At 35.0% G+C, this 13,294-nt stretch overlaps 1 protein-coding gene across 1 annotated transcript; it reads left to right on the forward strand.

Annotated features, from left to right (window-relative positions):
- The first annotated feature begins 421 nt into the window (after window positions 1–421).
- On the forward strand, window positions 422–13,041 carry LOC147476673 (uncharacterized). Its single transcript, XM_086585792.1, has 13 exons — window positions 422–585; window positions 636–1,456; window positions 1,685–2,192; window positions 2,318–2,360; window positions 4,508–4,596; window positions 4,696–4,991; window positions 5,077–5,343; window positions 11,631–11,706; window positions 11,779–11,897; window positions 11,994–12,078; window positions 12,159–12,294; window positions 12,370–12,524; window positions 12,897–13,041. The coding sequence occupies exons 1-13, from the start codon at window positions 422–424 to the stop codon at window positions 13,039–13,041; spliced, it is 2,904 nt and encodes a 967-aa protein (XP_086441918.1).
- Window positions 13,042–13,294: the final 253 nt, after the last annotated feature.

Here is a 13,294-nt window from a genome sequence, read left to right on the forward strand (position 1 = left end):
GACGATGAAAGTGATGATGATTACCTATCACAAATGAGTGGATCGATTTCGACATTGAAGTGGACAATGAAACCGAAGTTTCCATTTCATGTGGAATAGATGTCTCACATAAAAGTAATTTTCTTACAACAATGTTTTATATTCTTATTATAATTAAATTCTTTTAATTTTTATTAACTTTTTGCTTTGCGGGGAAGTTGTTTTGAGCCTTTGGATTTTGGATGTCCAACATCCATATGTTCTCAACTCTTGAGCTATTATGCGGGTACGAAAGAAAGGAATGATAGGAGCAAAAACCTATTAATCCTAAATTCTCCATATGTTGTCGAAATGGAAAGGTTCAATTGCCTCTTCTAAAAGATACTCGAAATTTTTGAAGAATCTTTTGGATTGCAATGGAGGGTCAAAATCGTTAAATTACATGGAAAACATCGGCATTTACAACTCAATGTTCGCATTCACATCTACTGGTGGACAAGTTCAGAGCCCAGTTAATGATGGAAAGGCACCCTTTGTTTATAAAATAAAAGGGCAAAATCACCACAAAATTGGAACATTGCTTCCACCTGAAGGAGTACGTCCAAGGTTTGCAATTGTACATACATGATCATGATAATGAATGAAGTCACCCACAGGTTGAACTCTCTTAGTAAGAAAATTGTTAAGAGGAATCCAAAATATGCTTTAGATTCTAGCATTGTTCAAGGATTGATAAATATGTTGAATGTTACCAACGAACTCACCAAGACTTATAGAATGGCAAGGGATAGATTTAAAGAATGTCATGTGGCCGACGTCAGCATACAATTGATTAATAGAAGACAAAAAGATGGAAGACTTTATAATTTGCCATCATCAAAAGAGATAGCTGGTCTAATCGTTGGCAATGGTGATGAATTTAACGAGCACAGAGATGTTATTGTGGACAAAAAAGGATTTGGCTTGAAGAGAATCAACGAATTGCTTCCAAGTTTCATGGCAATGCAGTATCCACTTTTGTTCCCCCATGCTGAAGATGGATACAGACTTGACATTCCATATAGAAACAATGCAGTAGTTGGAAAAAGAAAAAATATTAGCATGAGAGAATACTATGCTTTTAGATTACAACTCAGACGCAATGAAGGCCAGACTATAGTTCGTGGGAAAAAATTGAGACAGCAACTTTGTGTAGATTCTTATACAGCTGTTGAACAAAATAGAATGGATTGGGTTCGAAATAATCAACAAACGATTCGGGCAGAATTGTATCAAGGATTAGTAGATGCAGTTGTTGTTGGTGACACGAGGCCTGGTACTGTAGGCAAACGGTTAGTTCTTCCTTCATCTTTCACAGGTGGTCCGCGGTACATGGTACAGAACTATCAAGATGCCATTGCAATATCACAGGCACAGGTTCCCCGGATCTCTTCATTACTTTTACATGCAACCCTAAATGGCCGAGAAATCCAGAGATGTATTGACATGATAGCTCCCCGGTTATAAACCGTAAGACTTTCCGATATTGTTGCAAAGAGTTTTTGAGATGAAATTGCACGAACCCGATGCTGATTTACAAAAAGCGCAAGAAATTTGGGAAGGCTTGGGCAGGTAACCTATATACTATACTTTTTTTAATTAATTTAAAAATTCATAATATTTTATGAAAATATTAATAAATACGGGTTTTGTTAATGTTTTGCAGCATTATACACTATTGAATTCCAAAAGAGAGGTTTACCGCACGCTCACATTTTACTTTTTCTGGACAACGCTTCGAAGCCTACTACTCCTTCACTAATCAACAAGCTCATATCAGCAGAGTTACCTGACCCAATTGGTGACAAAATTGCTTATGATTCAGTGCTAGAATTCATGATACATGGGCCATGTGGAATAGAAAACTTAGATTCCCCTTGCATGAATGAGAAAAAGTGTACTAAGTTCTATCCAAGACCGTTTAGTGAAGAAACAACTATTGACGACAATGACATCACAGTTTACAGGAGGCGAAATAACAATCGAAAGGGAATGAAGAAGAATATAGAAGTTGATAATAGATGGGTTGTTCCACACAATGTTGATTTGATAGTTAAGTACCAAGCTCATATTAATGTGGAACACTGCAATAAGGGAAGATCAATCAAATACCTTTTCAAATACATTAACAAGGGAAGGGACGGATGGCTACTGCAATTATTGTTGAAAACATGGTTACTGAGACAAAGATAGTACTCATCAAATAGTAAAGGGCGTTGATGAAGTTGCAAATTTCTTAGATCGCCGATTCTTATCTGCTTCTGAAGCGGTTTGGAGACTATTGAAATTTGATATTCAGTACAGAAGACCAGGCGTTGAAAGGTTACCATTCCATCTTGAAGGTGAGCATTTGGTTTATTATAGTGAGAGAGATGATGCAAGAGATGTATTAAATAGGAAATCTTCATCAAAAACCAAGTTCACAGAGTGGTTTAAAGCAAATATTGAGTATCCAGAATTAGCTATGGGTCTTACGTATGTCGATTTTCCTACTCAATTCGTATGGGATAAGAAGGAAAGGAAGTGGAAACCAAGAAAAATGGGAAGAAAATTGGGCGGTCTACTACGCACATCCTACTTCGGAGAGATTTTATCTGCGGGTTATGTCTTTGAATATCGTCAAAGGTCCTTTGTCTTATGAAGATATTAAAACTGTTAATGGAAAAGTTTATCCAACTTTCGAGCAAAGATGTCGTATATTTTATTACATATTCCATATTAACTTTTTTTTTTATATTGTTTTCTTGCCTAAAATCTGTCGTGATATACTTTTAGAAGTTCAAACCGATTCATATGTCTTGATTCAAAACCTCTCGAGTCTATGTTCATGTTTTAAAAACAGCACACAACTTCGCACACAACATTTTGTTCTTGGCTTTTAGTAACCTATTTGCCTGCACATTTTGGAATTTCAAATATAAGTAAAGTCATAACAGAAAACCGGTTTCGTGTATATTTGAAATCTGCAAATATACACAAAACTTTGGCGTACACTTTGACAAAGTCTGCAATCTTCTTTTAGTCTCCTTTCTATTAGTTGAATTGTTAAAGGATACAACGGTGGACAACAAGCATAATAAAAGAAACAGTTCAGTTCATTTGATTAGGTGTACGTGCATTCATATTTGCATATTCCTGATAAAGATTAGAGAACAACTAACAAAACTGGATTAAATAACTCAATGTATATTGATAAGATATATGAAATAAGTCAAAAATACAATGTCAGTTCTTGGATAGCAAACAATATGACAATTATTGTAGTTGGCGAGTTGGCCATTATGTTCCCTCGATGCTTGCCATTATGAAATCTTGGCACCCTTAGCATATTCCCGATAAAGATTCGATTAGTCTAACAAAACTTTAAATAACTATGTATACTTACATGCCAAAAATAAGTCAAAAATACAATTATCTTGGATAGAAACAATATGACCAAACTTGCCCCATCCCAATTGATCTCCCCATTATGAAATACAGATCCAAAATTGTCTCAAGTCTCTCCTTTGCGAGCTAATAAAAAAACCTCACCTCCCAGATAATACCAAAACTCACCCATCCCAATTGATCTCCAATGAAAAATTGTCTCAACAAGATTTCTATGTCCAAGTCACCACATATTTTGCATGATAAAAAGTCCTCTAATGCCCCCTAATGCCCAATCTAATGGGATGTCTCCCACCTGATTCGTGAAACCAATCCTGCAAAACAGTTATTCCAATTAAAAGACCATTAAATGCAATGAATATTTGAATACATTAGAAGAAAAATAATAACAAGAAGACAATAGAAACTCATCAACTCCATCATCTTTCTTTTCAGCAGTAACTGTAAACATCTCCGAAGCTAGCCAAGCCTCAAGAATGAAGTGAACATACCTTAAATGATTGACAAACTCACTAACAATGAGCAACAAATTCACTAACAGGTTCATCCATATGATCCAGATCTTCGTCATCATAGATATCTCGATTATCGTGCATTCTAATATAACCTATTTGCCTGCGCATTTTTTGAATTTCAAATATAAGTAAAGTCATAACAGAAAACCGGGGTGAAGAGTATTTTTATTTCTTTACAAGAAGCACTCGCTCTAATGTTTCGGCAGTTTATTGTAGACATTTGCTTCCGTGACGATAGTGGTGTTTGTATAATAGAAGCGTGAATTTAGGGTTCAGATGATGCTTCACCTCTGCAGTTCTTAACTATCTCACTTCCGAATGTACTACTGCTGAAACTAACATTCTAATATATGCTGAAAATCAAGGACTCTGATGAATGTATTACTGAAATTAAGATAAGAGGAGAGTTTACACGTTATCGAGAATTCATTTATATGTAAAAACATTTCATCAGAAAAAGATATTGAAACAAAAAAAAAAAATAGTATGTATTAATCATAAAACCTTAGCTCATTTATGATGGTTTACTATTAAAATGCAATTCATATTGTTACATTATTATTCTAATTTTTCATTTTTATATCAAGGCACATGGATTACTTGAGGACGACAGTGAATGGGATGACGCTATGGAGGAAGCAAGTCATTGGCAAGTTCCAAAATCTTTGAGACAATTGTTCGTCACATTGATTTTGTTTTGTGGGGTGACATATCCTGAAAAACTTTGGGAGAAACATCAAAAGCACCTCGGAGAAGATATTTTGTTTTGATATAGAAAGAAGAACAATAATGAGAATCTCCAACTCACTGAAGAACAGATTAGAAATGAGACTCTCTGTGAGATTGAACAAATTATGGCTGAAAAAGGATTATCTCTCACAAACATTCCTGATTTCCCGAAATTTAATATGTCTTCAAGGATCTCCACAGATAACAGATTGATTGCTGAAGAATTAGACTACAACTGCAATGAGTTGCGAAAAGAATATGAGATTCTTAACAACGGAATGAACGCTAATCAACGTGAGGTATTCAACTCTGTTAATGATGCAGTTCAATCTCAATCAGGAGGTGTTTTATTAGGTAATGCGGATCTTGGAGGAACTGGCAAAACATATCTTTACAAAACAATTATATCTAAACTTCGGTTACGAAGGAAAGATTGTTCTTGCAGTTGCGTCTTCTGGGATAGCTGCGCTCCTACTTCCAGGTGGAAGGACTGCTCACTCTAGGTTTAAAATTGTTATTCCGACTGATGAAAACACCAATTGTGACATCTCTCAAGGGACATTATTACACAACCTTATCAGACGGGCTGATCTAATAGTGTGGGACGAAGCACCAATGACTCATAGACATGGATTTGAAGCAGTAAACCGTACACTGGAGGATCTTTTTAAATCACAAGGCAAAGAATTTGGTGGTAAAACATTCCTAATGGGAGGAGATTTCAGATAGATATTACCAGTCATTCCAAGAGGCACAAGAACTAATGTTGTTGATGCTTCTATCAACAAGTCAAAATTATGGAAAAAACTGCAAAGTCTTTCACTTAATTGAGAACATCGACTGAAGAATGGAAATATAGAATCAGCTACAACAAAGTCTATTGAAGAGTTTACCAAATGGGTTTTAGACCTTGGAGAATGAAATCTTCCTACTTCTAGAATGAGTGACGAGGTGGAATCAACTTGGATCAAAATTCCGTAAGACACCTTATTCGGATAGTGATAATCCAAAGAGAAGATATTGTGTCATGCATATATCCGTTTGGTCAACAAATATACAAATATTCAATATCTTAAAGAAAGAAGCATTCTAGCCCCGAGGAACAAATAGTTGATGAAATTAACTCCACAATAATTTCAGAACTCCCAATGAGAACTAAAGAGATACTTAAGTCTTGGACTCACTAAGTCCAATTCAAGGTAAAAGTCTTTGAACAAGATGTTTTATACCCGGCGGAATTCTTAAACACTCTAGAATTTTCCGGCATACCAAACCACAAACCGGATTTAAAAAATTGGTGTTCCGATCATGTTAATGAGAAACCTTAATCGAGTCGAGGGATGCAAATGGGACTAGGATGATCGTCACAAAATTGGCTTCCAAAGTGATATATGCTAATATTATTACACGGAGGAGCAGTAGGAGATCCAATCTTTATTCCAAGAATAGTTTTGTCCCCAAGCGATCTGAAAATGGCCATTTGAATTCAAAGGAAGCAATTCCCTATTAAAGTTTGTTTAAGCTATGACCATAAACAAAAGCCGGGGACAAACATTCAAAAAAAGTTGGAATATATTTGCCAACGCCGGTTTTCACTCATGGCGCTTATATGTTGCCGTTTCAAGAACAAGCTCATGAGAGGGATTTGAGTTTTTAATCGAGAAGGAATGGGGACGAGCCTGAAGGACATACACAAAACATTGTCTATAAAGAAGTTTTCAATTCAATCTGAATATTATTACACTCAAAGGTATTTTCTTAAAACAAATGATTATTATATTTTTTATATTTTAGACACTGATTTTATTTTTTTTACATTGTTTAATAGGAAAATCTCCTTTCAACGGAATATATCCAGATATCCTAATGCAGCCTATCCTTTACTGTCAGGCTTTGAACACTGACACATGAGACAAATTGGTAAACCACCGTCCTTATACGTACTGCCTGATAAGCTGCTACACTTTCATCATCATCATCAGATTAACTTCGTTAATCTGTAGTCTGTAGCTCAACTTCCTTAAGGCTCATATCATCAGATTAGATGGGAGCTAATATAAAATCTCCAAACTTGATTTTCTATAACACTGCTAACATGTTTAATGCTTTCTATGACACGAAACAATGTCCCTGCTACTGAAATCAGCAGTAACTTTTAATTAGAGCAATAAAAAAATGCTTAAAAGTTCTGAAACCTCAAATGCATACAATTGAACTTGAAATATAATAAAGGGGCATGATTAAGATCAATGATAAATAGCTATCTTTATAGGCACTAGGGCATAGATACAAAAGAATGGCATTTTTAATTCCTACAAAATAATGGATATGAAAAGTTAGTTCAACAGCTTATAGTTCCTCAGGGATGCTCTGGAGCATAGGCTTCCAAGAACTGCGACACCCCTTATTTGCATACCTTCGTTATGTCATTGACAATCAAATAGTGTAAAATGCATGAGAATCAAAGAGCATGGTATCAAAAAGAAGTTGATACCTTCTTGGTAAGTTCTTTCCTCACCAATCTCAACCGGATGAGCGATTAGTTCCATCGTTACTACCACTCTTGACATCTTCGGATGATTTCATGTACTTACTATCTTTCCGAGAATAGTCCCATCATCGCTTAACAAAGTAACCTGATTGATTAAGATGTTAGTGAGAAGATGGGAAAAGGTGTCTTTAGTTGCTTCACTTATCTACTTAGTTAAGTAACTAAGCAACCGCGTGGTCGATGAGAGCATGTCAACAAAGTGCGGATCTCAAACAACTAATTTCATGGTCTCCCCAATACATCTCGATACTATGGATTGACATAGTTTTCAAAAATATGGTGCTTTGGTGTCAAAACATCCTAAAAGTTAGGAAAAGAGAAGAAGTTGCATAATACAATGTGGTCTTTCAAATATATTGATGGTCGAAGGAAGGCGGGGGAAAGATCTTAAGTTAAACATAGTCATAAGAACCAAGTTTGTCATCACATTGCTATACATATTAGTTTTTATTTTTGAAAATTGAAACTGAGATTTTTGTTAAGAAAGAGAAGTCCACTATGGATCTATCTAATTTCTTGCAGTGGCCTTATCACGGTGTCACTAATTAAGTAAGTCGATGATAAAACCGATACGAGTATCTTGAAGCAATGAGTATTTTGACCACAGTGTTGATGACCTAAACTCATGTTGTATTTTTGTAGTGTCTAGAGTATAGATTATCACACTTTACATACAAGCGAAAGGGGGATGCTAGGACTGATACATTCAAGAAAATTAAAGTGTTGGAAACCAATGCTACGAGCATATCCGACAAACAAGAAAAGAAAGAACATTGGTTGCAAAGGGTATCGAGGCAGCAAGGGTGGCCACAAAAGAAGGATTCTGCTCCAATGCCTTTCCAGCCACAGTAGCAGTTGGAGAGGCAACTGGAGCAGCAGTTGGAGAGGTTACTACCATGCAAAAAGGATGATACCAATACTCCGAGTATTGGAAACTTACCTCTTCAAGTTCATACTGTTTTGAGCCCCGAGTTTTTCATTGGTGGAAATCCTGAAAAGGGACCCTTGAAAGCTGACCAATCTACTTTCATGGATAACACCCACATAGCAAAATGCTTATCAGGGGTGAGGCTTTCTGTTTTCCTATTTACAATTTTTATGCATGTATTTAGTTCTATCTTTCTTTGTCCTTCTGATTTTTTTCGTTTCTCATCGCGGGTTATTGGAGCGCATCGCGCAGAGCTTAACAACCGTGTTGTAAGGTCCGGTCCCCTGCATGCTCGGATGGAAAAACTGCACTCTTCCCCTGAGTAAGCTTGAAAATGATCTAACTTCGCTTCATTTGGAGCTCCAGGCAACTAGTATGAGCACTCACAAACAGGCGGAGAAGATTCCTAATCAGACTCACTACCTTAACGTACTACAGTTGCGTTAGAGACAGATAAAAAAGAATTTGGAAGGCATAGGCTCCTATCTCTAGCTGAGTTTTTTTTTTTTTTTTTTTTTTTTTTTTTTGTACAAGCTTCATTAATGGTAGGAGGAGTAAACATATTAGATTCGAGCATCGAGAAAAACCCCATTTTCAGAGACGTGGTTGTGGATATTTTCTATATTCATGCTCATGAACTCGGGAAATTACAGTCAGCCATATTTTCTGTTTTGACTTTAATTATGATTGTTTAAAGTGACTTTAAACCAAGGTTCTACTCTTTGGAAGCTCGCTCGCCAACATCCATATAACAATCTTAAACTTCTAGCAGTTCCAACTTTGCTCCAAATATTTGTCTATTTAAGGAGTTGGAACATATAAACTTATTTGTATCAAGTTGAACTTCAGAAAATCAAGAATTGGAACTCTTAAAAACATAGAAATATGTCCTGAAAAGGGACCCTTGAAAGCTGACCAATCTACTTTCATGGATAACACCCACATAGCGAGATGCTTATCAGGGGTGAGGCTTTCTGTTTTCCTATTTACTATTGTTATGCATGTATTTAGTTCTATCTTTCTTTGTCCTTCTGATTTTTTTTCGTTTCTCATCGCAGGTTATTGGAGCGACTACAGAGCTTAACAACCGTGTTGTAAGGTCTGGTCCCTGCATGCTCCAGATGGAAAAACTGCACTTTCCCCTCGAGTAAGCTTGAAAACGATCTAACTTCGCACTCATTTGGAGCTCCGGCAACCAAGATGAGCACTCACAAACAGGCGGAGAAGATTCCTAATCAGACTCACTACCTTAACGTACTACAGTTGCGTCAGAGACAGATAAAAAAGAATTTGGAAGGCATAGGCTCCTATCTCTAGCTGAGTTTTTTTTTTTTGATGTACAAGCTTCATTAATGGTAGGAGGAGTAAACATATTAGATTCGAAATCGAGAAAAACCCCATTCTCGAGAGGCGTGGTTGTGGATATTTTCTCAGATTCATGCTCATGAACTTCGGGCAATTCTGATCGGCAATATTTTCTGTTTTGACTTTAATTATGATTGTTTAAAGTGACTTTAAACCAAGGTTCTACTCTTTGGAAGCTCGCTCGCCAACATCCATATAACAATCTTAAACTTCTAGCAGTTCCAACTTTGCTCCAGCTATTTGTCTATTTAAGGAGTTGGAACATATCGCTTATTTGTATCAAGTTGAACTTCGGAAAATCAAGAATTGGAACTCTTAAAAACATAGAAATATACTTGCATTAGGAACAAAGATACTTGCATTAGGTCAAAATGAGTTTTCAGCTCCCTTACCTCAGAATCTTAGCAGCCTGAGCGAACTCGAGCACCTCGATCTCCATAACAACAATATAATCGGAGAATAGCAGAGTTCCTCTACCAAATGTCTAACCTTCAAGTTCTTAATCTTAAAAATAATTCTCTTAAAGGCCGAATCCTAAAGACGCCAAGGTGGAACCATATACAAGGGTCGAGCATCAATAGATGCAGGAGGACAATGCATCAAGCCGGAATGGTAATGGCCTGCCAGCAAGAGGAGGCCAAGTGTCCTAAGTTTAAAAACACTGAAGAGCACCTAGAGTTTGAGCTGTTCTAGCGAATCTCTGTACAAGTTTAAATTGTTGTTAACTCACTTAGATTTGCACTAAATCAAATACGGCCAAACTTGGATTGGTCCGCCATTTACCATACTAAAATTAATTCTATTTTTTATACTTATCCGATTCTAATTTAGAGAAGTATTCCTTAATTCAACTTCTACCTATGTTCAGTTTCAAATTTTGATAAGTATTGCCTAATTAAACTTATACATACGGTTACAACTCCAAAACAGTACACTTCTAAAACTAGAACAACACCTTGAACTTATAAATACAACACAACCGATTAATATAATTTACAGAAAACTATAGAGCTACTACTGAGAAAAAAGTACACATGACAATAATTTCTTTTTCAATCTTATTAGATTTTTTAATAGTATTAGTAAACTGTTGTTATTTTAATCCATGAACTCAGCATAAATAATACATCTATCCATGCATACATAGCAAAATGGTTGTATATTCATCATAATTGTGATAACAATTGTAATTCTAATATCTAGATATACTGTAACAGAACATTATGACTGGAAAATTCAATTTTTTCGATTCTTTTTCAATCTTATTAGATTTTTTAATAGAGCTAGCTCTATTTGTATGTTTATTTATCTGATTTTCAACTTTTAGGATCTTCGTGAACTCTTAAGTTAGATCTTCAATTTATAGTTTTCAAGTGCTAGGTTTTTCTTTGTAGTTCGAAGGTGTTGAATTGAGTTTTAATCCTCATACTTTGAATATTTTTCAATCTGATTTGACAGAGGTATAATAATACATCTGTCCATGCATACATAGCAAAACGGTTGTATATTCATTATAATTGTGATAACAATTGTAATTCTAATAGCTAGATATACTGTAACAGAACATTATGACTGGAAAATTCAATTTTTTCGATGAGGTAAACGACAAATCTGACAGTTGGAAGGTTCGAGCACGATAAGCCAGAATGTGGGAAGCTGTTAATCTACGGACAAGACACAATCATATGGTCTACACATGCTGCTACTTGACGAAAAGGTAGAAACAGACTCAAAAAATTACTTCTTTTATATCAAAATAATTTTTGAATTTTAATCCACTTATATTACATTGTGCGGTCGAATCAAATTCATGCAAAGATTTCACCAGAATCCAACACATGTTTGAAAAAGAAACCGATAGAAGGAGACATATTTGTAATTGATAAATTTGAAGTCAAAGAAACAACCGAAAATATCGTCCAGTAAGATCTAAGTACATTATTTCTTTCACAAAAGATACTATAGTATCTCCTTCGAAAGAAATTGGGACGACATTCAACAGATATAATTTTTCGTTCGTAGAATTTGAAGATCTTATGAAAGCAAAGGATATCTCAGTTTTTTATACCAAAGGTGAGTTCTTTATACATACTATATTGTTTATTATAACTAATTTCTAACAATGTCTACAAATCAGATTTCATAGGAAAACTTATCAGAGTCGGGCCAAAGAAACCTCAAGGATTTAGGGAAATCACAATACAAAACGAAAGGTAAACAAAATCTACATAAATTATTTTTTAACTTAATTTCTTACACAGCTAACTATGTAAATACGTAATCAGGGGAAGTGAGCTTACTATAGCTTTATGGGGTGACAACTCCGATAGACTGGCAAATATCAGCAATCAAGAAGAAGATATGATGCTCATCATCACATCATTATACCTGAAAATGATTGGAAGTAAGTACAATTCTTAATCATCAGTTATATAGGCTGTTAAACATATATAATGGAAGTAAGTACAAATCTAATGTTTTGAATTTTCATATTTTACAGAGGAATACAAACTTTGTTTAACATCTGCAACAAAGTTGTACTTGAATTTGGAACATTTTGGCCACGTCGACCAGATGAGAAACAGGTGATATCGTTAACAAAAGCATTACTATTCCTCACAAAAGCATTAACAAATATGACTTATCCCTAATTTGTTTTTCGTAGATATCAAATTATAAATACAAAAGTTCAAATTGAACAAGCAGTGACAGACGAGCCTACTTCAATGAAGGAACTAATGAATCAAGACAGAGTCTCAATTTCGGAGCTAATTTCACTAGGAAAAGAAACACACAATCAGGTATACCAAGTAAATGCCTAAATAATACCGTGATGAAATTAATAAAAACTGAACTAATAAACATATTTTTTGCAGGGTAAGCAATTCACTTGCAGGGCAAAGTTTGTCAAGATATTTGGAAACCAGTGGAGCTACAAATCATGCGAGAATTGCACTTATAAGCATGTTGACAAAGGATCGGAAACTTTTTGCACTAATTGTGAAACAACATACAAGACTCCACAAGACAGGTAAAGGAATCACTAATAAATACTACATCTTCGGTTTTATAATTCATTACTAATTCCAACTTTAAAACATCAACGGTACCTACTTAAACTATCATACAAGATGAGAGGGAGATCAAATAGCTTTTGTCGCCTTTGGTAAAAAGGCGAGAAAATAGTCGAGTTTCCTATCCAAAAATAATGGAGTGACTTAGAGGCAAGTACATGACTAAATCTGAAAAATTATTTTATAGAATGATACAAAGTTAAGAATTGAACCGTACCTACATTTATTTTGTCAAAAGCGGGAAAAACTATCAAAGAAATTAAAGAAAAGCTTGAAAAGAATCTTGGGGAAAAGAGTATATTTTCAAAGTTAAAGCTGAATGAGTATAGTATAAAAGAAAAGTTCCCTTCATTCAGCGTTACGGATATATTAGAAGACGATGAAGACTCTGTTGAAGAAAATCGTCCATCAAAAAAACCCCGTAAAGATTCAGAAACAGAGGAAAATGAATACAACAAAGAGATCAAAGGATGAAAAATATCTCCTTAGGATGGAAGATTACTAGGAATTCTATTAGGATTTATTCATATTTCATCAACAACATCTGTACTTTGAGATACATTAATGATGTTTAGGTTTTAAACTATTTGAGGTATTTAGTAGTGTCTTTGGATTAATTTACTTTAATTCATTAATTCAATCTGAAATTTCTGAGTTCAATTTGAAATCTTTATGATAATTTATTTGTCCAAGTTTGTGTACACAAGTCCTACATCTTGCAATTCTT

This window comes from Coptis chinensis, chromosome 9, assembly GCF_015680905.1.
Source record: "Coptis chinensis isolate HL-2020 chromosome 9, ASM1568090v1, whole genome shotgun sequence".
In the NCBI taxonomy this organism is placed as follows: domain Eukaryota; kingdom Viridiplantae; phylum Streptophyta; class Magnoliopsida; order Ranunculales; family Ranunculaceae; genus Coptis; species Coptis chinensis.

Bases quoted from the DNA above. Each gene is read 5' to 3' on its own strand.
- LOC147476673 (XM_086585792.1), top strand. From the start codon at position 422: ATGGAAAACATCGGCATTTACAACTCAATGTTCGCATTCACATCTACT. The intron at 1,457-1,684 runs GTATTGACATGA...AATGTTTTGCAG, and splicing joins TGGCCGAGAAATCCAGAGAT to CATTATACACTATTGAATTC. The intron at 12,079-12,158 runs GTGATATCGTTA...TGTTTTTCGTAG, and splicing joins GTCGACCAGATGAGAAACAG to ATATCAAATTATAAATACAA.